Genomic DNA, 25,214 nt, shown 5'->3' with positions numbered 1-25,214 from the left:
AAGCACACAGGTCCAACGTGAACGTGGAGAATGCAACTACGAAGCAGCAAAGCGGTCTGACTTATAAAGGAAGCACTGCTGTAATGCTGAAATACAGCGCCTGTTTTGACCTCTAATTGCACTATTTATTATCGGATTCGAAGCGATCGAGAAATGTAGTTATTTACTCGTAACTAACACAGTCTGCGCAAATACTCGCAGCCGCACACTGCAGCAGCAGCAGGTTGTCCGGACGAGGTGGCCTCGAGTAGATATCGTAGTTCATTCAAGTTTAGTAGAACATGCCTTTAAATGAAAATCAATCGGGCGGATCTAGGATTTTTCAAAGGAGGTGGGGGTGGCTGACAAAACGTAATGATGAAGAGACTGCGACTAGCGAGCCGCTCAGCGGCGCCGAAGTCCGAGCGACCGAGCGACGGGGGAGCTCGAGGGGGTGTCTAACTTACGAGCAATCATCTCGATGATTGCTCGTAGCATACGGCGTCATAGGTATATAATACAAAGTCACAACGCTACTGTTAGTTCTGATTCTGAGGCAGCTAACATTCTTATTTCATCTTCTTAAGAGATAGACTATTTACACAAAAAAGCCCCTTCTAAATCTTTTTTGGAAGGCATTTGAGAGGGTGGCTAGCCGCCACCCTGTTCACCCCCCCCCCCCCTAGATCATCAAGTGAATTCAGAGTATTTTACTGTCACAGGGGAATCTGGTGACTGAATTTGAACCCAGGAGTCATTGATCAGGTTGACGAGTTTGGTTCATTTGGCTGCTGAATAGAAAGGAGAAAACTGCAGCCGAGATGGAAATCCGAAATGGATACAAAATAGTGTCGACTGATACAAAGTTGTTTACTTTAGGCCATTTAAAATTTGTTCGTGTTTCTCGGTTTCTCAAAAGTGACCCGACCAGAGGCGCAGGTGAGCCGCAGCCGTTAAGTAGCGACGCCTCTTATAAATTTCCATATTTGAATAAAATTTGTTTCATGGTTGTCGGTTTGACGGCAAGCCAAAAGACATTCTACCAAATATCTTACATATCGATTCAAGTTGTTGGCTATGGTTCAAATGCCTCTAAAAATCTTTTAAGGATAGCGCAAATGATAATCTCCGTTTCGAAATTGCTACCATTTATTTGTATTACCGGTAAATAAGTCAAACTACGTATCTCAACTAACATTTCGATATCTTGGATTTTTTTCGGTATATCTTATTGGTTCTTCTTGAGATCGATGATTTCCTCCGATCCATAAAAACACCTGAGTTTTCGACTGAGTGCCTTTCTCCGTCAGGGGCCAAGTAATTTTGGAAGTGCGGTTCCACTGGTTCTGTTTAATTTTTCTCCGTAAATCGTTTTATTTTCTTCTATATCCACAAGAGATAATTGTTGAGATAATAAGGGTTGAGATAATTGCTCCAGCTGGAACAAGCACGAAATTAGATAGCGCGAATGGGAGATCTTCACCGTCCAGTGCTGCCCCTATACATAACGTTGACGGTAAATATATGAACTAACTTATTACTATAAATTTGAATTGAATTGGTATTCCGTAGCTGAGTCCATATCCGGGATTTCTACAAAGACCAAAGCGGATGTAACGTGAACAAAGAAATACCGGTAAATAAATAAATAAATAAACAACAAAGCGGGTGAGTATTTAGTCTAGAGTAGAATAATCACATTAATTGGACTAATTAATCATGGTCCATTTCCACAGTTCCAAGTTAAGGCAAGATTTGCCTCTGAGTTAACTCATTGAAAATGAACTAACTTTTTTACTTTTACAACTGTGCCGTGGAACTCGAACTGGGTCCATGTTCCTAAAAATGTTACTATTATTATTATATTACCACAATTAAGCGATATAAGATGAGTCGAACTTCTTTTCATTGTTTTATCCAAATTTTCTGAAATTTTTGAGGAATCGCAAGATCAACAACAGTTAAACAGCGATGAGTAAAAGAAAAGCTCCCGATGCGAGTTCTACGAACCCGAATGGCGATTTCTGCGAATTCCTTCTCGAACTTGCCAACTACGAAAAGAACGTTACGCGCCAAATGCACAAATACAACGCGTACCGCAAGGCAGCCGGCGTGCTGGCGAAACACCCGACCCGGATCCGAGACGGCGAAGACGCCCAGAAACTCAACGGCGTCGGAAAGAAAATCGGCGAGAAAATCGACGAGTTTTTGAAGACGGGGAAATTGCGTAAATTGGAGAAGATTCGTTCGGACGATACGAGCGTAGCTATTAATGAGTTAACTAAAGTAACCGGTATCGGACCAGCAGCTGCTCAGAAACTAGTCTCCGAGGGTGTGAAATCAATCGATGATCTCAGGAAGAATCTCGACAAATTAAACCATCATCAACAAATCGGATTGAGGTACGTTTTATTATAGGTTTGTGTTTCAAATACTAATATCTATCTGCATGATTTTTTGGGTGGACAGGTTCCCGCTCAGCGCCCACAAGTCTATATATCTAGCCAATCAGAAGCGTTTTTCCCGCGTTTGCTCTATAAATACCACGCATCTGATTGGCTAGATATATAGACTGGTGGGCACTGAGCGGGAACCTGTCCGCCCAAGAAATCTTGGGCAATGTAATAAACCAATGATGGGTTTGCTCATAACAACACAAACCTTCTGGCAAGCGAGGATGATCTATCTGAAGCTCGGATCCAACCCCAAAACTCAGGGAATCAGAAAGATCTTTTCAGCCGCAAACTTCAGATTTCATAATTAGTACTTGCTGTGGATGGTGGAACAAATCCACAGTAAGTCTCTAGCTCTCACTGCAGCAGGTTTCAAGCTTGAAAAACTGCTGACAAGTCATCGATTGCTGCTGTGAAAATGGATACCTTGTTCAGTATTTGAAATTTACTCGTTATTTTTCAGGCATTTCGAAGATTTTGAGGAGAGAATTCCTCGCGCCGAGATGGAACAACTCGAGAAAATAGCCTTCGATCTTATACTGAAAATCGACGATAAATACGAGGCTAAAGTGTGCGGTAGTTACAGACGCGGCGCGGCGACCAGCGGAGATATAGATGTGTTACTAACGCACAGCGATTACACGACCGAAGTCAAAGAAACGAAGAAAAAAGTCGATTATCTTCATAAAATTGTCGAAGTTTTAGAAGACGCGAAATTCATCACCGACACGCTGTCTCACGGCGAATCGAAATTCATGGGCGTCTGTCGTTTACCGCCGGACGGCGACGCCGAGCGTAAATTTCGACGTTTAGATTTGCGGTTAATTCCGTACGATCAGTACTACTGCGCGTTGTTGTATTTCACCGGTTCCGATATATTTAATAAGAATATGAGAGCGCACGCGTTAGACGAGGGTTTCACGCTGAATGAGTACTGCATACGCCCGATGGGTAGTACAGGTATAGCCGGCGAACCGTTACCCGTCTCCTGCGAGAAAGACATCTTTGAATATATCAATTTTGCGTATAAAAAACCGTCTGAGAGAAATAACTAATTGTTTTTCTATTCGAATATCTGTAGTTGTGTGAATGAATAAAGAGTCATAATTTTCCACGTGGCGAAAAATATGTGTTTGTCTTTATTAGATAGATTTTTATTGACGGAGATGTGACTGTAGTTGTCTGGGAGGAGATGTGACTGTAGTTGTCTGGGAGGAGATGTGACTGTAGTTGTCTGGGAGGAGATGTGACTGTAGTTGTCTGGGAGGAGATGTGACTGTAGTTGTCTGGGAGGAGATGTGACTGTAGTTGTCTGGGAGGAGATGTGACTGTAGTTGTCTGGGAGGAGATGTGACTGTAGTTGTCTGGGAGGAGATGTGACTGTAGTTGTCTGGGAGGAGATGTGACTGTAGTTGTCTGGGAGGAGATGTGACTGTAGTTGTCTGGGAGGAGATGTGACTGTAGTTGTCTGGGAGGAGATGTGACTGTAGTTGGCTGGGAGGAGATGTGACTGTAGTTGTCTGGGAGGAGATGTGACTGTAGTTGGCTGGGAGGAGATGTGACTGTAGTTGTCTGGGAGGAGATGTGACTGTAGTTGGCTGGGAGGAGATGTGACTGTAGTTGTCTGGGAGGAGATGTGACTGTAGTTGTCTGGGAATGAAACTGTCTGAATCATTCCAAATGCTTTCTTTGCCAGCCTGGTTTTCATTTCGACTTTAGATAAATATTTCGGTGGAGAGATATTCCTGGAGGTAGGCCCCAAAATACAAATTGACAGAGATGTAAGTTTTCCATTTTTAGACTATTTTCGGTTATTCAAATATAGCTAAAATATTTGGGTTTTCCAATCAATGTAATCGAATGAAGCACTGTTGCTCCGGTATTCGTTTCTTTAAGGTTTCGCTATTTTCAGGGTTTTTTTTAATGGTTAGCCACACATCTCTGAACTGAAGAATTTTGATTGTCCTAAACGAGGATTAAACAAGAAGAAACTATAAAGAAATAGAGTTTGATTGCGAGGTATTATTTACAACAATAATTTCATTATATACACAAATCTGAACAGGGAACAAGATACAGCAGGAATGAATGGGTATCAGGATCCAGCAGAGGCAACAGTATCAAACAATAGTGGTCTTCGTTCGGGCGATTTCTCCACATCAGCTGTACACATTCGTTAAAGAAAGTTTTGAGACGCAGTTCATTGAGCAGGGAAATTTTTAACTTGATAATCGGCAGCTATCAACACCGTGGCAAGCGCAGTCTACTGGATCAAAATATTTTCACAACTTTCAAATGCAATAAAATAAAATACTTGACTAGTTCTAGTTTTGGTTAATGACAGTAGAAGAAAATTCGAGATGAAATACATCACCTGCGTCAGTGACTATTAAAAGGATATTGATGCAGTAATTTGAAGAGTCCTGTTCCAATATTCATAGGTATTCCCATAATAATACATTCACTGACTCCACATATATCATCTCTCTGTCCGTGATACGCCGCTTCAAACAGATGATCAGCCGTCTTCTCAAACTGTAACACACACGCAGAGATACATTCAAATAAACTACAGTTCATGTCCTAATTCAAGAATTGATAGAGTTTGTAACGGAACTTACCGAAGCCAACATCAACACGCTCTCTTTCATTTTCGCCAGTCCAAATCGTGTGATACCCAATACTTCACCCTGCAATGATTATAAGGTTGACAGATGTTTATTCATTGTCTATTTGAATGATACCGTCATTACGTCAACAACAACTAGACTAGGCTTTTTAAGTTCATCTACAATCAAAACTCACTTTATTCAGATCATATGGGACCAATTGAAATCCTCCAGTTTATCGAGATATGTGGATTTGATATCATAGGTTGACCGTAAAGAGCAATTGGATTAGATCAAAATCCGGATTAAACTGTTCTGAATTAAGCGAGTTTGATTGTATTTGTTTTTGAGGTTAGGTTTAGACTTCATAATTCAAAATCAGTTTAAAAAAGTGACCCCCCCTGATAAGGAAAAACAAGGTATCATTTTTTTGCGAATAATTACCTTAAAAGTCATAAGATCAGCCAGTAACATGACGTGTCTAATATCAATACTCATTCCATGATTGACCATTGTGTAAACGATTTCGTTGATAATAGTCGTTCGCGCCGCTTCGATCCCGAGTGTTTTCTCCATTTCGTACGTGTTATTGGAATAACTGTCCGAACCTTTAACACCTGTGAGAGATATTCCGATAGAAACTTTTTTCATTCATTTTCACAGATTTATCAGATTTTTTCCACAGGAGACATCAAAAATATATGGCTTTTAGAACAAGCTTTTACATTTGTCTCCATTATTTAAACTGAATTAACTGATCGTAGATATACAATGTATAATCACTTCATCATCGCTCAACAATGACGTCAGTTATGACCATACCTCTCGTTGCCATGACTTCTCGCAGATTATTTCCTTCAACTAAAAGTTTGTATCTAGTTCCCTTTTTTTCGTCGATGTGAATGACCGCCCTCGTCACGTGAGGAATACCCTTCAAAAACATATACAGAATCGTCATTATTCGCCATTTAACAACTTTTCACCGACTGACCTCACAATTTTGTTTGCACGCTCACCTTGATCATAACATTGGGTAGATCTTGTTTTAGTTGTTGAAGCACATAATAGAGGGAGCTTTTACTCGATTCCACGGGAGTCACGCAAATAACATTATCGCCATGACATTGAATATCCTGAAGAGAAATGTACGAAATATCGAAAAGATTTTCTCTTTAAAATTAACAAATTTTCCCCAAATTCAAATTTAAATTGCATACACAGGGGGTTAAAGATAAGCTTATCTTTGCTTACACGCTTATGAACAGCCCTTTTTAGTATTGATGCTGGTTGCTTGAATTTTCAAAAACATAGTTAATTGAAGAAAAAACTCACGATTATGAAGTAATACTAAGATATTTTCAACTCAATTCTATGATTCATATTTCATGATTCATTTTCAAAACATTTTCCCAAATACTTTGTTTGAAAATGGCTCGATAGAATTGAGTCGGAATGTCACTACACCAAGTTCTTCTTAATTGTGGGTTTGTTCAATTAGATTGTAGACAATCATTTGTCTATAGAAACCAACAACAGTCCTCTTACCGGTGGCTTGATTTTCAGTTTTGACATTACGATAGAATCGACGATCGAACTGATGTCGACTTCTAATTTCAATAATTTGATGCGATCGAGATCCAATTTCATCAACATGAAACAACTATCGGGCAGGAAAACCTCTTCCATATATTCGCACACTTCTCCCAATGTTGTCTTTTCAATACGTCCTAAAATAAAAACAATAAGATTTACAGATTCACTTAAGCCCAATGCAGGTCAGAAACAAGGAAACATGAGACAGAAACATATTTCCAAGTGTTTCCCACTGTCGTGTACGTTTTCGAGAAACATGCTTTCGGGATTCTTAAAGTGTATCTATTGAGCCAGAGAGCTTACAGTAAGTGTGTATCTTTCTTGGGGGAGGAAGGGATTTGATTTTTGGTACACAAACCGTACAAGGGAAAAGAAGTAGAAATGTAGAAGTAGCAGAAAGAAGGAGAAAACCTCAGTGCTTTGGGATACGACACCAAACTCTAAATCGGTCCATCAGTTTTATTTACCTTTGACTCTGCGAGCGAATTCAGGATCGTTATCGACATCTAAACCGACTGTTATAATCGGTGTACTGATGTTCTTAGCTGCATTTATGATTTCTTTAATACGAGGAACACCTAATGTAATATGTTCACAAGTCGTGAAGGATTTTAAAACATAAAATAATTTAACATCATCTTTAGGAAATATAGTAATCACTCGGCGCAGTGGCTTAATGGCTTCATCCATCAGTCACTGGTTGCTCGTCAATCCACTGAGTCCAAACCCTTATAGTGGCAGAAGGTTCTGCTTTTCGATCAGAAGGGACTGGATTTAAAAAGGGACTCAAAGGTTTCAGCTCAAAATCATTGTTTTTATAACAGGTGGCCACTTTCCGCCCATTTACATATACCCTGATTTCCCCACGTGATTATACTAATTTCCCCGAGTGAATCCGAGAAAGTTTCTGTTTTAATATATTACAATTCATTCATTTTTCAAATGAATCACGTATTGGATAAAGAAATGTGTGGTCAATAGCATTATCAGAGTTCCCGAAGATTTCCAGGTTTTTGGTAAAATTTGGTCAAGGCCACAATGCGTTAGTATTGAAAAAGTGAACACTCTGTAATTGAACGTGTGACTATATGAACCCGGCCCCCGCGGTTGAAGTTCATGGCGTTTGAACGTAGAACGAATTAATATTTTCCTGATGCTGATGTGAAGTACGTACATGAAATGAAGCTCGTTTCACTAACGCAGTAAGTACTCGAATTCAGGAAACGCGAATGAGAGAGAAGGATGAATATATGCAGTAGATCCACGATATTTACGTATATGAATAGGACGGATAGCAGACGAATCCTCGAGAGAAGAGTCAAAGTCCACTTCAGCTAAATTCGTATATACCGTATAATAGCTCTCTTGTTTTTAATCATATGTAAGCGTGGTACCCAGTACCACTGCTGAGTCATATCTATTTCGACTAGTTTTTGCCGATTCCGGAATAGCATTATCTGTAAACCGGATCAAAGTGATTTCTACCCATGCTGTGGGCGGCAGTGTTCTCCACGAGAGGTTTTAGAAGGGCGGCCACATCTTCCATTTTTATTTCCAGTCCTCTGAGGGTTTTAGAAGGGCGGCCACCCCTTCCATTTTTATTTCCACTCCTCTGAGAATCAGTCACAGCTTATAAACACCTGCTGCCCATACTAGAGGGGATGTTAATATTCTATCAATGCTGATGATCACTATGAAATACATTGAGCTTATGTCAACATTAGAAGATTTTTCGGGAGTTCGAAAGCCTTGCTACTTCAACAGCAATGATGTCATACGCTTAACAACGAATGCAGACCCTTCACTGAGGACACTCTACAGGTATTGGCTAGTACGGTAGATAATGATTATAATCATTATATAAATGAAATTTCGACAAGTCAGATAAAGGATATTCATTGAAGCGACGCCAGCAAAATGGAAAGTTTTCAACGTCATCTGAGTTCCCGGTTCACCGATACTCTGAGCGGCGACTGCACCAACCGCTGTACCTGAAAACATGTACATAACTACATTCTAACTATCAGTTGAATCAGGGACTATGAGAGTCGACTTCGAGCATCTGTTCATACTTTACCTGGTTCTATTTTAGCTCTCATGTATTTCTCGCAGCACATTTTGATGAATTCGATTATTTGAGTTTCGGTCAATCGTTCTACTTGATAAATAGCTGCAAAATATTCATTATATTTCACATTAAGAGAACGAAGGATGAGGAACCGGAACTGACCGTAAATCGCGGCTAAATCAGGCTTTGAGAATTAGGAGGACACACTGAGCAAAATGGAATATTTTGGGGTTATCTAAACTTCTTGGAGGTAGATAACGCGCACTCACCGGGGATCAAACCCGGGTCTCGTACGTAGGAAGCAGGTACGCTAACCGGTAGACCAATAGAACTAGTCCACTGGGCCAGTGGTAATACAGCTTGTCCTATATATGTATAACACTGGGAGGCATCTAGGGCCCAGTTCCACGGTTAAGGGTTAAGGTTTGACTCTGAGTTAACTCATTGATCAAATTGCGCGAGTTTCCAAGGTTTTCCAGGTCAGTAGCCACCCCGACGTTTGTTCGTACATACATACCTGTTGGAATGCAAAGCATATCTTTATCAATGCGGAAATATTTACGACTAGCATCAATTTGCGTTGCCACTTCCACCATGAATGATCTGCGAAAAAACAAAATCGATATTAAACATTTTTACTGGATAACGAAGTGCAATAAGCTACCAGTGAATTCCCTCCCTCTATTATTAAAACATGTCGATTGGACTTAAAAAAGGTCAAGGTTATTTTGAGTCATAATTAATCATCATCATTTTAATCGCAGTTAATTGAAGAAGACTTTCGCAAAACCTTTCTGATAATGTTTCCATAATTGTGATAGATGATAAACACTCAGGGTTTGGTCTAACTTCCATGAAATTATCTGCTATTACCATTCATTAACAAATAAACCCAATATTTTTTTTTCTTATAAGATTGCGATGAAAATACGAAGGACAAAAATTCTTTTTCTTTAATTGAAGATTTTTTGCAGAATTTCGGGAGCCGTAAGTAATTGAATACATCGAATCTGACCACCCTACCTCCCTACCTACTACATCACACCTACTCAAACTACTGAAACGAGATAGCAATTTGATTAATATTCAAAAATAAGAGGCCCCTCGTAACGTTTCATCATTTACATTAACTATTAGCTATAAGTGGGTGGGTCGTATATCAATTGAAATAAAACCCGACCCGGCCTGTTTATTTTATCCAACATTTTATATCGCAACACGTTTTATGTTTGTTGATAATAGAAATAGGTAATAACAATATAAACGAACCGCGGTGTGCGAATTAGAGTCATCGTTTCATGGTGAATCAATAATTCAGAAACCGGGTCTCACCGGAACTAGCAACTACAGTCGTACTCTTTTATCAGAACGCACAATCTGTTTGTGTCATTATTGGTCATGCGACCTTTTGGAGTCTGAAACCTCCTTGGCCAAATTCGGTTTTCGTATCTAGTCGACTAGTGGTCGGAACTAATAACCGATATGCGCTTAATTTTCGAACTTTTTCCGGAATATAGTTCCGACTAACGGACACTCGGTTTCGTTTAGTTCGACTATAGTCGACTAACTCAGATAACCGAAGGGGGTCCTTTCTGTCGAGGTGGATTTTGTGTGGAGCCAACTAGAGATTTCGGATGGAGACTTTGGAGGTCATGAAAGAGTACGTCTCGATTTTAGTCGTGAAAACCGGGATTTTTAATCGTTCGAGTCTTTCACTGATTTTCACACGTGAGATACAGAAGATCAGAAGACAAAGGCTGCCAATATCAAACGAACAATTTAACCCTTTCAGTGCTGACTAATCAATACCATATAGTGCTAAAATAATTTGAAAATTTTGAAAAATTCCACCCTAGTGTGTTGAATAATGGGAATACCACTATAGTGCGTCTACACCGCAGCGCGGTGTATCGTTAGTTACTAGTACTTCACTATGTTTGTCAGGAGCTACCATCATTAAATGGAGATAAAAACTAATTACTAATAACACCGCAGTGCGGTGTACTAGCAAAATCTATCACTGATTTATGCACGGCAATGCAGTGTAGATGCACTGAAAGGGACACACTGACACCTTTCACATTCAAGTCATGGGGGCGTTGGTTAAATTCCTACCTGATTTCATCGATATACTCTTTGCTGCAACTTTTATACAATTTCAATTTCAACTGTTCGTCTACAATTCTCAACACATCTGAACCGAATAAAGATGCTTCACTCAACACGTTATATTTAGCCTGAAAAAAACAAACAGAAAATACTAGATTAGGTTTAATACCGTACGCAACTTCTACACCTACAGCATTTGACAACTTAGAACTTGTCTTAGGGCTTCATGTTTCACTGGAAAAGTATTAGTTTGTCTGAGTTTGCTTCTAGGCAACTTGAACAAGTTAGCTTTCAGTTAAACTTGTCTAAGGTGATTTCTAGGTAATTAGCAAAAGCTAACTTCTAAGTAACTTGTCTCATCTTACTTCATGGTAACTTACACATGTAAACTTCTAGCAAACTAGCACAAGCTAACTTGAAAGGGAAACTTGTCTACGCTAGCTTCATGCCTACTAATTTCGCTGTGAGACTCTGCACTGAGAGGCACGCCATAAATAATTAAAGTCCAGGACCTGGACATTTCAGTTACAATCTGACGGATTCACGTTGATTTCACTGCAGACTCTGCACCGAGAGACACGCCGTATCTTAACAAATAATTGATTAATAAACCCCCATCATTCTCCTCGTTAATGAGATTTTAACGTGTTTTAATTAGCGATCTCTCATCACGTTCATACGGATGTCAAGTTACCCCTCGTTGTCACAAAGTTTCCATAAATAACAATGAAATACCTCATCTGACGATACTGATATATCATCATTCATTATGAGAGGGGAATGTGATGAGAAAGAGCCATTGTATAAATGAATTACTAATGAGAACAATATTTCCCAGGTAATAAACTGAATTGCGTAAAGATATACACCTATATATATATATTCAGTAAAGAACTGTTGAGCTGATGAGTCTCAATGTTTGCATTCATCACAAATACAAAGCCAAAACCAGTGATGCGTTCTATTTTCAAGCAGCAAATCGGTAAGATAGTGAGGTTTGGTGAGGTTCAGTCAGGCGAGGTTTGGATTGGTGAGGTTTTGAGAGGTTTTGAAAGACGAGGTTTGGTAAGGTCTTGACAGGTGAGTTTTGGACAGGTGAGGTTTGGACAGGTGAGTTAGTTCAGGCAAAGTTTGGTTCAGATAGATGAAGTCTGGACAAATGAGGTTTGGATGTCTGGATGCGTAAAGTTTGGACAGGTTCGGTGAGGTTTGGACTGGTTCGGTGAGATTTGCACAGGTTATCAGAGGTTTGGTCAGGCTATCCGAGGTTTGGTCAGGCTATCCGAGGTTTGGTCAGGCTATCCGAGGTTTGGACAGGTTATCCGAGGTTTGGACAGGTTATCAGAGATTTGGACAGGTTATCTGAGGTTTGGACAGGTTATCAGAGGTTTGGTCAGGCTATCTGAGGTCTGGACAGGTTATCTGAGGTGTGGATAGATATGACATTTTTTTGTTGTTGTTGTCAGTCCTGTATAGACACATGGGATTTTAGTCAATAGAGATTACTTTGGCAGCAAAAAAACAAACAATAAAAGCGGAGGGGAGGGGAGCAGGGGGAGTAGGGGGAGGGGGAGTAGGGCTGTTTATGTTATGTCATTACTTTGTATTTTGATGTTAATCGTTGATTTATGTAAGCATCATTCATCATATCATACAACAACAATGACAACGTGGTTATCAATAACACATAATCCTTACGTAAAAAACACGACAACGACAAGCATAAAACCAGCAATTCAAATGTTGCCTTCTTTCGCTTGAAAAACAGTGACAGAACTGAATCAATTCAGCAGGTTATTAGTATGAATGAATTTGAGGGAGCCTCGTGAGGTTACTCATCACGCAATGAGAGGTCTGCTTTCAAATTGGTGAGGTCGTTCGCAGACAGAAAACTTTTCAGATTGGATATAAAAGATTCAACTTTAAGACTAGATCTTTTATGACTAAGCAGAAAATTTCACACAGTGGCCCCTTTCTGACCATTTACAAATTCCCTGATTTTTCCATGTGATTGACAGAGTTTTCCAGGTCAGTCGGTGGCCACTCTGGGCTTCAAAATCCCGCCCAGGAAGGAAGTTTCATCTTCTTTTTTTTACAAAAATATTTACTACATAGAACTCAAATCAAATTGATTTGATTTGAGTTCTATGATGAAACATGAATTAGCATAATTTGATTTAGGTGGTAACTTTCAAAATAAGGTTTCATTTACATTTCCAGTAGAACATTCATCGAAATATGAAACAAAATGTGAAAATTATAAATTTTCATGATGAGTTTAGTCTGAGTCGTAAAATCAGTGACCACAGCGATTGATAGTGCTGATTGGTCACATGAACATCCAATCAGTGAAGGTTGCAGCAGTAACACGATGATAAGGTGATTGGTTACAGTCAGTCAGTGTTTGTCAACAGTTTCTCATCAGGTTTACAATACTCTCTCTCTGTGCTCTCTCTCTCTCAACAGGTTAGTGTGTGTGCATTAAATACCAGTTCATATCATCCATTTATAGGTTATTATCAATCTTATTAGCATAAATGATAACTTCGATTGCTACTATTACCGTTTCGATATCTGGGGCCAGTCGTGCCTTAGTTCTATAGCAAATCTAACAACTTATATTTGGATAAGTCGTCGAAACTATGATGACTTATGCGAGTTTGAAATCGAATCGTAAATCAGCCTGATAAATGCTGTGAACAACATGTTTAATGTTCAATGTGTTCTGTAAATGATGCTGTAAAGAGTCTGATTATCATCGCTATATCATGTAAAATAATTCTTAACATCGAGTTAGAGTCCAATATAGAAATGTTTAAATTCAAAGAAAGACAATGTAAAAGATGCTACTATCACTTTGCGGATTCATTAAACCAATAACAATTCAGGATTTTTCAATTTGACCGATATAAGTACCTTGAAGTGAGGACCAACTGTTGCTTACAAAATCAATGATCGTCTGGCTGTAGTGCGATGATAACATATTGAATGTATGAGGCAATTCATATCGAACACCAGGGCAGTTACAACAGATTTCGTTACTGCATTTACCAATCATAATTGAATTTGCTCAGATTGCCTTGTGTTGGCCTGCACAGTTATCATATAAAGGTAAACCTTACAAATAGACGATTCATTCTTCTCATATCTGTTTTTATGAGGATGAGATTAAGATTAATCTCTCTCTCTCTCTTGAATTGTTAGATCGGATAACGTAATCATCATCTATTGTGAGATCGTTCATCCCATTCTATCACTCTATATTATCGGTATTTCACAGAATCCTTCGACTGAATACGAAAAATAATTGATACCAAAACGATGTCGAATTTAATCATTCATAGGTTCTTCACTCGGAATGTAGTGAAATAGTATTCCGCGATAGTCGTTGAATAATTCGTGAACTTTGTCACGATGATTTTATTGGTTTTCTATGAAAACCAATACGTGCACGCAAAAACTAATAAGCTAATAATAAGTCGACACAATGATGGTCCAAACTAGTTCCTCTTAAGCGGACCAAACTACCAGATATCTCTAATTTTAGTAGTTTTCATTTTTTTAAAATCAATATGAATTTGATATAAGAAATAGTAGTTCGATTGAAAATGAACTAGAAATTATTCTGATTTCGAGGATATGTTGATATTTCTGGGAGCAGTTTGAGCCCTTTAAAAACGGTATAAGCTACTCTGAAATTAGTAGCCGTAGTCTGTAGGTCTGCTTAAGCCTAAATGAAAGAAATAGTAGTTGAACTAAATATAAGTAGAATTTATTCTGCAATACAAGACATGTTAAACGGTCAGGAAGACTAGTTATGTCGGTCAGGACGACTAGTTATGTCGTATCGTGTTAAATGGGATGCAAGATGCACTTCTTCAGCAGCATTCACTCATCAATGATTATCATTAATGTTTATGTAAATATGGCACGCGTCCAGTTGCTTTGTCTTTTTATACAACTTCAAAGTGAAACTCATCAATATCTAAAGAGATGCGCGATAACTACATAATAATTGTCATCATCAATATTCACACATGTATTACTTAATGATTCCCAATATATTCTCAATACGATCGGTAAATAACGCCAAACGCCATTGTCGCATGATTTGTGTAAAATTTCATGAATATTTCAAATCTTTCCCTCGTAACGATATGAGTTTCAAGTCGGTCTCGAAACACGGAAATATTCCTTCTCTCAACAGATATCTATCAGCGTATCGATTTTCAACATAAATGTCGCCATCAGGTTTTAGTTGATATCGATATCGAATATATGAATATCATCATCATCACCGTCGTAATTCAATTATCAAATATCAATAGCCCAAAATAGCCATAGCTCTTGCCCGGCTTCCGCACTACAGATCCATTCAGAGAGTCAATGAGTCCAAATATAAATGTTTTTTATCTTAAAATAGGGATTGACCCTGTTATTTATCTAATTGGTAGATTTCGTTTGATTAGTTTTGATTTGGTGTGCCCTACAAACCCACCACACCTGCCAGAGGTGCGTTGGAAGCAATTTTTGATTGCTGCGGCCAGTTACCGATTTTTGACAGGTTCTGATAAGTTGCTGCGGCGAATTTACTTCAATTTCGTCAAAAACATGGTAGTCAAAGAAAAAAAACGTCATTCAGTAAATTAGAACTTAAATCTTATCACATCAAATATCGAAAATAGTTAACGCTTCAATGAATAAACTACCAGGACACAGTTCCACAGTTGTGAGTTAGAGTTAACTCTTGAGTTAAAGTTAGTCAATTTTCAATGATTGAACTCAGAGTCAAATCTTAACTCGGAACTGTGGAACTGGATCCAGATCTACACACATGACAGTGAAATAACAATAAAACATCTTCTGTAAGGCTTCATATCGAATGAATTCCTCATTCACTATGATTAATATTTACAAAGCGAATTATCCGGAACCTCGAGTCATAAAAATACTGTGTTAGAACGTTAGCAATCAGAGCTTCCTCTAACAGCATGGCCTAGAGTGAAACAATAAATCATCTTAAACTGATGGCCAAATAATTGACGATGGCTGGAAATACGGAATACGTTAAGGGATAAATGGTAGCTATCAAAGATCCAGTGGAATACCTGAGAAGAGATGCTGAGAAAAAAAGAAATAATGATCAGGGCGCTATAACCACTGATAACTGATATAGATGAGTTATAAAAACAGGTCGAATTGTAGACAGTTTAAAAGATGAAAGATACTCAAAAATAGAATAGGTTTCCACGATAGATCTATTGAATATGAAATAGAGAAATATGGATGTCCAGACGAAACAACTCCGCGTATTCATTTCCACAGAAATTGTCTTTATTTGCATTGGAAGTAAAAAATTCACACAAAAGAAAAACTTAAGCATCATTTGATTCTAGAGCTCTACTATAAGCCAAGAATATCTTGAAATATTGTCGCCTCCAGATGCAATCTGAGCGTTCATGTCGATGTGAAATTCGATATCCCACACATCCAAAATAAGGGGATTTTTTATATTTGAGCTACATTCATTTGAGTGAAGAAGGGCAACGCTCAATCGGCGATGACAGTAGGTTTGATTGCCGAGGTTTTTTGACTCGCCAAAGCTGAGATAATTGCTCGTAGCCAAAACCAAGTACATTCATGTTGAAAAGATCCCCGATAGAAAAATTGCAGACTTGACAAACCGACGATCTGATCGTATCTTAGTCTTAGGCATTAAACTTACTGTGAAATGTTCAGTGTAGAACATTAGGTTCATTAGGTCGCCCCTTTCATGGTCGCATTGACGATGTTCGGCAATTCAACCATCATCAACACAAATACGCCCAAAAGAACAATCAAAGAGAATAGACATGAATTCTATTGTCAAACATCTTAGGATTTGATAAGGATGCGATAGCTGTTTATTGTCACCAGTAACGTTGAGAGAACTAATAATTTGACGCTAGAAACAGCCACACCTGAAAAACTGCCGATTAGCTTCGAGATTTCAATCATCCGCGTTGATTTACGCGAGAGATTAACCGACGTCTGAGAATCGGTAATTGTTCCAGTCGTAATCATTTCCATTAACTCGTCCTGAAACTGATACCAGAACGAACACCTTTTACACGCGAAATGAAAGCTTTTCTTAATGGATTTCAGTGATGGTAGATTGAAAGCTGCCCAGAGGTAAAATCACACGGCAAACACACAGATAATACCACTACCTCCTTCTATACATCGTAGAATAGAAGAATTGGCTGAGCTTTCAATTTGGACGCATAAAATTCCTGAGTCAAATAACAAGCCATAAAGCTAGCATAGTCAAGTTCACTCAATCATCTTTGTATCAGTAATCTCTATTTTTGAGACGCTGTATTTCCAATTCAATTCACCGGGTTTAAGTCATCATTTGTAATGATAAACAGCTACGTCGACTTGTTTTAGAATTCCGTAGTAGAACAGCCTATTAAAACTTGTAGAAATCATTTGAAGGATTAAAAGAGAAATCCCGCAATAATTCAGCCAAACATGTAAAATTGTTGAATAGAAGTGTATATACATTTAGTGCAGTCTCGGCTATAGACTAATGGTCATCATCAGGCGCCAAAACGTCTTAAGCCGAAATGTTGCTCAAAAATATACTCCGTGGAGCTTTACATCTTTGGCCAATTTATCGTCAGATTTCTCTCGTATATTTCTCTTACACATACACAGATTATTGTGTATGATCTTGACTCATCATTTGAACATTTATTTCGTGGGATTTAATTGCGTTAATATTCAATACATTACTGAAGGTTCTGCTTGAGGTTACGTTGAAATAAGTCACCATCGCACAAGCCTTCGTCTGATATTTTTGATCAGGCTGAGCGTTCACACCGGTGACCAAAAAGCTTGGACCAGGCCCGTGCCAAATTTTAGCACAGATCAAATTATTCGATATGAATGCTAATCGGTTCTGGAAGTGACTCACATCTCTTACCACAGCATTATCTTCATAGCATTTTTAGCTACGAGTGAATGATTTACGTGTTCGCTGGTCATGCAGAGATTATACCAAACCGAGTTCAGGTAAAACCTCTGTCAGGACATCTCAGCCACGAGGGAATCCAGGGAATCGCGTGAATCGAGAAGCTTTTATATCCCTGCAGGGATCAATTCTCTTTTCCACATGCGATAAATACTGATTCGTTTATGAATCAACTAAAAGCGCAAGAAAGAAGAATAATTTATGAAGCTCGCTGTGTGGCTCTTTTTCGCGCGATTGATCAGTAGTAAAGATCAAACAGCTTTGTCATATGTTGAATCATCTAATTAACTAATTGAGATTGCAGTTCCTTTAGAAATGGCACAGAATTATCAGTTTCATAAGTCATTACTAGAATGTGCGACTAATGCCACATGTCTCCACTCGGTAAAGGGACAAGAAATAGAAGATGGGTAACAAACATATCACATAAAGTTTATATATGAGCTATTGGTTGAAGACCAGTCTTAACTCAGCGAGTTTCATGAAAATCCATCGACAAGAAATCTAAGATGGTCGCCCTGGCAGCCTACCATCAGGGAGACATAATGGGTTGATGGTCAAAGCGATAAGCCGCTTTCACCAGAGATTCCGGGTTTAGAAAGTACCGATAACTTTGACTGAATCTATTCATGATGGATGGACGTAAAGGGGTGAAACCTGCTTGGAAGTGGGTTCCACACTTAATGCGTTTATTGATAATGGTTTCAACCTAAACTCTAATTTCAACTCAGATTGCGCTCTGCTATGATATGGTGTCAGGTACTTGGCGTATAGCGAACAATCGTAATATGAAAATTTCGATTTCATTCGAGTTTTTTCCCGATACCAGAAAAATGAAACTACGATAAAAACAAAACTCGCATCTACGAAATCAAATACTCGAAAAATCATTGTTCTAAGAGTCTCTTCTCTCGGAGTAAGAAAATGAACAGAATTTGTAGCGCGAACTCGTCCACAATTGCTGATATTTTCTATCTAGCGTCTCATTGAAACTGTCAACTGATTACAGTATTGAGTACGGCACACCCCAAGTAGCACTTCACGGTTCGCAGAATATTGAATGACTTTCTTAACAGCTAAAGACTTTTAAGAAAAAATAGTATTCTAGACATAAATCACTCAGATAATAAAAGGAAAATAGTTAGTGACAGCGTGGGTATGATCCATGCTGAACTTATGGATGAAATGAAACTTGGATACCTCACTTAGTTTATGTTTGTAAGAGGGATCTATGTCTGGTTCAAGCATGGAATATTCTGAGGTAGAATTCCACGAAATCATTTGTGATATCGTGAAGAAACTAACATCATTCAGCCCGCAGCAGGCTAGGCAACTTCTAGACGATGATTTTGGCAATTTTCCTATCACCTAGTGTGCTGCCGCTGGCAGATTTTGGTCACCGGTGACCATATCGCTCAGTACCTAGCATACAACAAGATTGGCAGCAAATTGACATCAGTAAAAGTTGTCCAGTTTGCGGCCAAAGGGCGATTGATGGCAACTTGTCGCCGATGATAAGAAATTTTATCCGTTCGTTCATGGATTAAAATCAACTAGTATGAGATACTGATTGAACAAGGTACGGAGACCGATCTGGGAAATGAATTTCACTGCACTTGATAAATGACCGGCAACAAGTGTTTACTCAACAAATATTGATAATTACCGAAGAGAGGGAGAGATGACCGATCATCTACGGTTAATTACTAGTACACAATGATCCGCGTAATGTCAATAAACTGACGAGGAATCGTTGATAAAATCCACTCTTCCATACGGCGAAAACAGCTCAGTTCTAGGGTTCCATGGATGAGTGAGTGTCGATACTTCAATTGAAGAAAAACTCACAATTCTGAAGATAAACTAAGAGAGAAGTGACGTTTCAACTCAATTATATGAGCCATTTTCAAACTGATATTTTTAGTTTTTCTTCAGTGGCTCAGTTGTAGTATATGACAATGCAGTAAGGATATCTATAGAACTCTCAAATAGACTAAGACTGGTTTGAAATGTAGTTGACTGAGACCTGTATCCTAATACTCGTTTTTTTTTTCATCATGGGTTTGACACTCATTCAGAGAATCATGACAGGGGAGTGTGGTTCACTAGTAACACTGATCTATACCTGTAAGTAGTAATTCCATACTGAAGACGGATCGAGTTTTCACTGTATCTCAGAAATATCAATTACGGAATTCAGAATTCAATGAAAAAGTCAATAATATCGCTGTATCATTATAGACCGTTCAGAAATAGTCGATAATTCATCTTTTCATCTTTTGTACAAAACGTCTGATTACGACAAGTTTAATGCATTTCTCTGATTAAGAACTTCCTTTCTTAATGCAACGGAAAACCAATATTGTCCAGCAGAAAAAAAAACCTTTTTTTTCTTTCCTTGTTCCCTTGTATTTCGAAAAGCCCGTTATTAGAAAATGTTTTTTAATGTATTATGAATTTCTTTCATTTGTCTTCCTATTTCTTTCCCTCCAAATAATCCATACTCCAAGTAGTTATTCTAGATAAGCTACCCCTAATCTGAAACAGCTGATAAGTCTTACCATATTTTATCAGCGGTTATAATGGAATAATTAATGATTTGTTTACATTCCGCTTTATCGATGTTGATAATTCTCAAATTCATCACCAGTCCTTCACTTCTAGTATTGAGAAGAGCTTGATAATCAAAAACAATCTAATCGCGGGTCCTTTAAACCGAACGGCTTTAATTTCCGCTTGTAAATGGATTTTTTAATTGATGAAGTGTTTAGTAACTGTAGTAACGAGGAACTGGTCGTATTATTGAACTCATTTCTCTCTTCTTCTTCATTGAAGCGTTAAAATTCAGATCACGCAAACCCCCCATTTAAACACGCAATTCTATCGCTTATAAGTTGGAGCAAATTGTCCATTCATTTTACTAGTTCCAGCGCTTCGCAATAAGCTACTCGCTCCATGAACGTCACATAACATCTAGTCAATGTTTCAATTACAAGTTTATTTTCCATACATATGAATGACCACACTTGACTGGTCAGTCACTACTGACCACACTAAATACAGGACTGGTCTCATATGATATTAAATTCCACATTGTATCGGTCACCTAGACTCAGTAGTTTAGTGGCTAGCATGCTCAGCTTGCAAATCCCGACAGGGTTTGAGTTAAGGTCAGGGACTGGGATAGGGTAATAGAGTTCTTGTAGCCTAGTGCTTATTTGATGAGACTGACATACACTAACATACACTAACATACTCTGACATACACTGCTGAAGGGCAAACAAACCTGACCTCACGTACAACACCTCCATAAGGCAATGGCTTTGCTATAGTTGGGGCTAGAATTGGAGGAAAGTGGAGATACCCATCTATTCAAGAAAGCTTTTAATTAAACTCATTTCAGTTTTCTGTGTTCTCAATGATATGAAGCCAATAAAGAGCATACATCATTTGGATTTTAGGCTCGATGAATGATCATTACTATTATTTCTATTGACTATCATACAGATTGTGGATCAAAATGAAGATGTATAAAACCCCGATTATTCTTGGCTGCGGATAAGACATTCACGAAATCATCGTTAATGAAAAACCCATCGACACACCTATCCGCGCTCGGCAGACGTTAGTTACCGTATAGCAGTAAGACGCAATTACGTTTATCCCGTCTCAAATTACATCGTAACATGCAAATGTCTGAAGGAAATTCTCCTTTTATAGGCCTGAAGCATATTGGCTAAAAGCCTAGTGGGTTAATCCTCACTCTCATCATCATCATCATCATTGTCAACTAGGTGTAAATAGCAAGAAAATAAGTGGGTTCTATTAGACATATATAGATTGATATGTTACAAGATGATTTGTCCCTATTAGTACAATTCTGCCTACAGAGACCAAAGGGGCTTATACTAATCATCGGCACTAAAATAACCTACTGCAACGGCTCCTTAAATACTGGATTATCCCACGGGAGATAACACCAGAATATCAATGATATCGAGTAACGAACATGAAAATGAAATAATCAACATTTTGCCGCGAGCTTCAGTCAATATCTGATATTAGTCAATAGACGTTTCGGAGTATTAGAAAAATATAACAAACTTCTTCAGACACCCACATGCATTTACTAATGAAGAGAAAAATCTCTTGAAAATACTTAATTGCAGAATTGAAATGGGGAGAAATATTCTACCAACTAAAAAAGAAAGAACCATATATTGAACCGGCTAAATAAGGCTAACCACAGTCTATCAATTTTTTCCTAGTCGACCATTTATATCCAGTAATGATCCAAAAATTCTAGTCAAATGTAACACTAGTTGCTGGTCGTTGTGCTTTTACTTTTATTGCACCAACATAATGAAATGCTTTACCCCAAAATATTGATGAAGTTCACACTGTTCCATCACTGTTTATATCTCAAAAAATTGTTCAATTAATTGTTTCAATCTGCTGTAGTAATGTTTTAGTCTGATGAAAAGTGCAATGATAATGTTTTTATAGAGTAGGGCTAAACAATAAATTATTAGTATTATTATATTCTAGTTGATGAAGTAAATTCCAAAACCAATCATATTGATGAAACAAAAGCTATAAATTCAGTTTTCCCGATGAATTTCCTGATTTTTTTGAAGGCACCTTCCCAGAAAACAGAAAACAGGAAAACAGTTGTTGTGTTGTCAATATTGTTTTTTTTCTGTCGTTTGGTTTTTGTTGATTGTTCTACCAGTCTTAGACCGCTATCAGTCTGATCACAAAAGTAACTAGTAAATATCGATTGTAACGTGTTTGCGCATTTTCCTGGATACAACGCGAAAGTGACAGAAACTTGAATGAAACGCGAGTTTGTCAGGAAATTGCAGCATCGATCGTCTGTCTGGATACATTAGTGTAAACAATAGATACATGATTATATGTCATTCAGTCAGTCATTTGTGGAGGTATTTCGCGTGTGGGCATTTTAGCGCGAGACGTTGAAACCGCACGAAACCGTTTTAACTGATAAATTGAGTTTAATATCGAAATCGATCTGTTAACATTGAAAGGACGTCGTATATTCAGTAGAACACGCATCACTTCAGGGTTTGATATCAATAATTCACAGAGAACGACAGCTAAATAAACTAGAACTTGAACTCGGTAAAAATGAAACAGTTGCCGTTAAACTAGAGCGAAACTCTTCAGTTCATACACAACAAGTCTATGCAACCTTCGACTATATCATAACTGTTTTATTGCAACTGAAATATTGAAACATCAGAGTGGTTCATCAGTGGGGTACGGAAGGACACTTTTCTATCAAATGTAAAATGGGACCAGTTGCTTAATGGTAGGTTAGAGTTAACTAGTGGATAATAAACATAGTGACAATTCAAAGTTCATTGATACTATGGAACATAATCACCAAATATCTTAAACCAACTTTTAACTAACTGCCCCCCAGGGTCCAGTTCCACAGTTGTGAGTTAAGATTTGACTCAGAGTTAACTCATTGAAAATGAATTAAATTTAACTAAGAGTTAACTTAAACTCACTGCGGAACTGGATCCTGATTTTTAAATGTTAATTATCAGTTTATTTATGGATATTTTTCCAGAGGCGAAACAAATGATGAAGAATTCAGATCAACACAAAACAATCAACTGAGTCCACGGCATCATTTTGGTAGTATCCAGGTATCCCTCGAGGGTACTAGATTTTTCATCGGGATACCGAGAATTGAAATGAAACTAACCCGACACGATTGAAGAGATTTCACCATTGGAATATACCGATCGTATCCTCTCGAATATCGGTAGAAAAATGAATAATACGACCGCGGAAACTGATGACTCATCGGACACGACTCCTCTCGGATTACGCGTATTTGACATCGTAATCATGACGTCGATCGTCGTGATCGGTATCTGCGGAAACGTGCTCATCTTATCGGCCGTATTCTCGTCGCGGAACCTGCGTACGTTAGCGAACGCGTTCGTCGTCAACATCGCCGTCGCCGACCTGGTGGTCGTCGCGTACGTTCTACCGGTGGTCGTCGCGAACGTCGTCGAACGCGCGAACGTTCTCGGCGAGGTCACGTGCGTAATGAACGCCGGTCTGACCGTGATCACGTGCGCGTGTTCCATCTGGACCCTCGCGCAAATCTCCGTCAATCGTTACATACATGTTTGTAAACACACGAAATACGATAAAATCTACTCGAAGTTGAACGTCTGCGCGATGCTCGTCACAACCTGGTCGTTCTGGATTTTCGTCACATTCCTGTCGATTATCTGGGTCGAACACAACTATAACAACGACTCGAAAATCTGCATCTTCGACCATCACCAGAGTCCGTACTTCACAGCGTTCATAATGGTCGTCGGTATCGGGATACCGGTCATCGTTACGTTCGTCTGTTACTACTTGATTTATCGGACGATCAAATCGAGCCAGCAGCGCATAAAAAACCACACGGGCGCGGCGGGCAACAACGCGCCGGGCAACAACGCGAAAAACAACAAGAAAAAACGTGAAAACGATGCGCTGAAAGCTCTGTTCGTCGCGTTCGTCCTGTTTATAGTGTTCTGGTGCCCGTACGGAATCGTCGCGATTCTCTATTCCGTGCGGGTTCAAGTCAATGGTTACGTGTTTAAATACTCGGCGTGGCTCGGAATGAGTAACTCGTGCGTCAACAGTTTCGTCTACGGAGTCATGAATAAAACGTACAGCGACGCCTACAAGAAGATCGTCTGTTTTTGGCGGCCATATTGTTTGAATAACTCGATTCACGCGTCGACGTCGAACAGTACGACTATCATCAGTCACACCGGTAAAGAATCAACTTGCTGATTCTCCTCCGATCCATTTCAACAAATCTCAAATATTTTTTGAAATAATATTTGCAAAAGGGGAACTTTTCCAAAATTTCTGGGGGAGAGGGGTCGCTATGTACAGCCCTGTTAATATGACCTAGTTTATTATTAAGATCTATATTTTTTCCATTTAAACTATCCCGGATCAGTGTCTGTCAATATCGTACGTTATCCGTTCAAGAACAGCCTAACTGATATGATAAACAGTAACTGGCTTCTATTTTTTGTCGAAACAAATATTTTGTATCGCGTATTGAAATGTTAATAAAATACAAAGTTATCGAAAGTGAAGATTATTTTCGAGTTCATACGACATTCAGACAGAACCACTGTCTCATGAGTGGTCAGCCCCTGGAACAGCCAGCTGAATGAATAATAACTGTGGGAGATGTTGAAAACCCTACTAGACAAACACTAGCGAGACAGAATACACATATAAACCCCACAATCTATTTATACCGGTTCAAAGTTTTTCCTCACAAAGACAATGATGATCTTTATAAATATTGAAAGATTTCATTTTTTCATAG

The 25,214-nt window shown here is 38.6% G+C and overlaps 3 protein-coding genes across 3 annotated transcripts in view; 2 read left to right on the top strand and 1 right to left on the bottom strand.

Annotated features, from left to right (window-relative positions):
- Nucleotides 1–1,563: 1,563 nt before the first annotated feature.
- On the top strand, nt 1,564–3,546 carry LOC141903920 (DNA polymerase beta-like). Its single transcript, XM_074792303.1, has 3 exons — nt 1,564–1,647; nt 1,920–2,381; nt 2,896–3,546. The coding sequence occupies exons 2-3, from the start codon at nt 1,951–1,953 to the stop codon at nt 3,485–3,487; spliced, it is 1,023 nt and encodes a 340-aa protein (XP_074648404.1). The 5' UTR covers nt 1,564–1,647; nt 1,920–1,950; the 3' UTR covers nt 3,488–3,546.
- Nucleotides 3,547–4,450: 904 nt separating this feature from the next.
- The window catches only part of LOC141903125 (DNA-directed RNA polymerase III subunit RPC1-like), a 34,110-nt gene continuing 13,346 nt past the window's right edge, over nt 4,451–25,214 (bottom strand). The window contains exons 23-34 of the mRNA XM_074791098.1: nt 10,818–10,939; nt 9,220–9,305; nt 8,712–8,804; nt 8,530–8,625; nt 7,102–7,224; nt 6,587–6,768; nt 6,058–6,174; nt 5,864–5,972; nt 5,486–5,658; nt 5,054–5,122; nt 4,834–4,967; nt 4,451–4,597 (exon numbers count right to left, since the gene is read on the bottom strand). Coding sequence (XP_074647199.1) covers nt 4,528–4,597; nt 4,834–4,967; nt 5,054–5,122; nt 5,486–5,658; nt 5,864–5,972; nt 6,058–6,174; nt 6,587–6,768; nt 7,102–7,224; nt 8,530–8,625; nt 8,712–8,804; nt 9,220–9,305; nt 10,818–10,939 — 1,374 coding nt within the window. The 3' untranslated portion in view covers nt 4,451–4,527. The remainder of the gene's footprint in view (nt 4,598–4,833; nt 4,968–5,053; nt 5,123–5,485; nt 5,659–5,863; nt 5,973–6,057; nt 6,175–6,586; nt 6,769–7,101; nt 7,225–8,529; nt 8,626–8,711; nt 8,805–9,219; nt 9,306–10,817; nt 10,940–25,214) is intronic.
- On the top strand, nt 23,633–24,824 carry LOC141903293 (melatonin receptor type 1B-like). Its single transcript, XM_074791390.1, has one exon. The coding sequence runs from the start codon at nt 23,633–23,635 to the stop codon at nt 24,659–24,661; it is 1,029 nt and encodes a 342-aa protein (XP_074647491.1). The 3' UTR covers nt 24,662–24,824.

Source organism: Tubulanus polymorphus, chromosome 4 (assembly GCF_964204645.1).
Source record: "Tubulanus polymorphus chromosome 4, tnTubPoly1.2, whole genome shotgun sequence".
In the NCBI taxonomy this organism is placed as follows: domain Eukaryota; kingdom Metazoa; phylum Nemertea; class Palaeonemertea; order Tubulaniformes; family Tubulanidae; genus Tubulanus; species Tubulanus polymorphus.
Note: the sequence above shows the minus strand (reverse complement) of the source record. Positions and strands in the feature narration are given on the sequence as shown.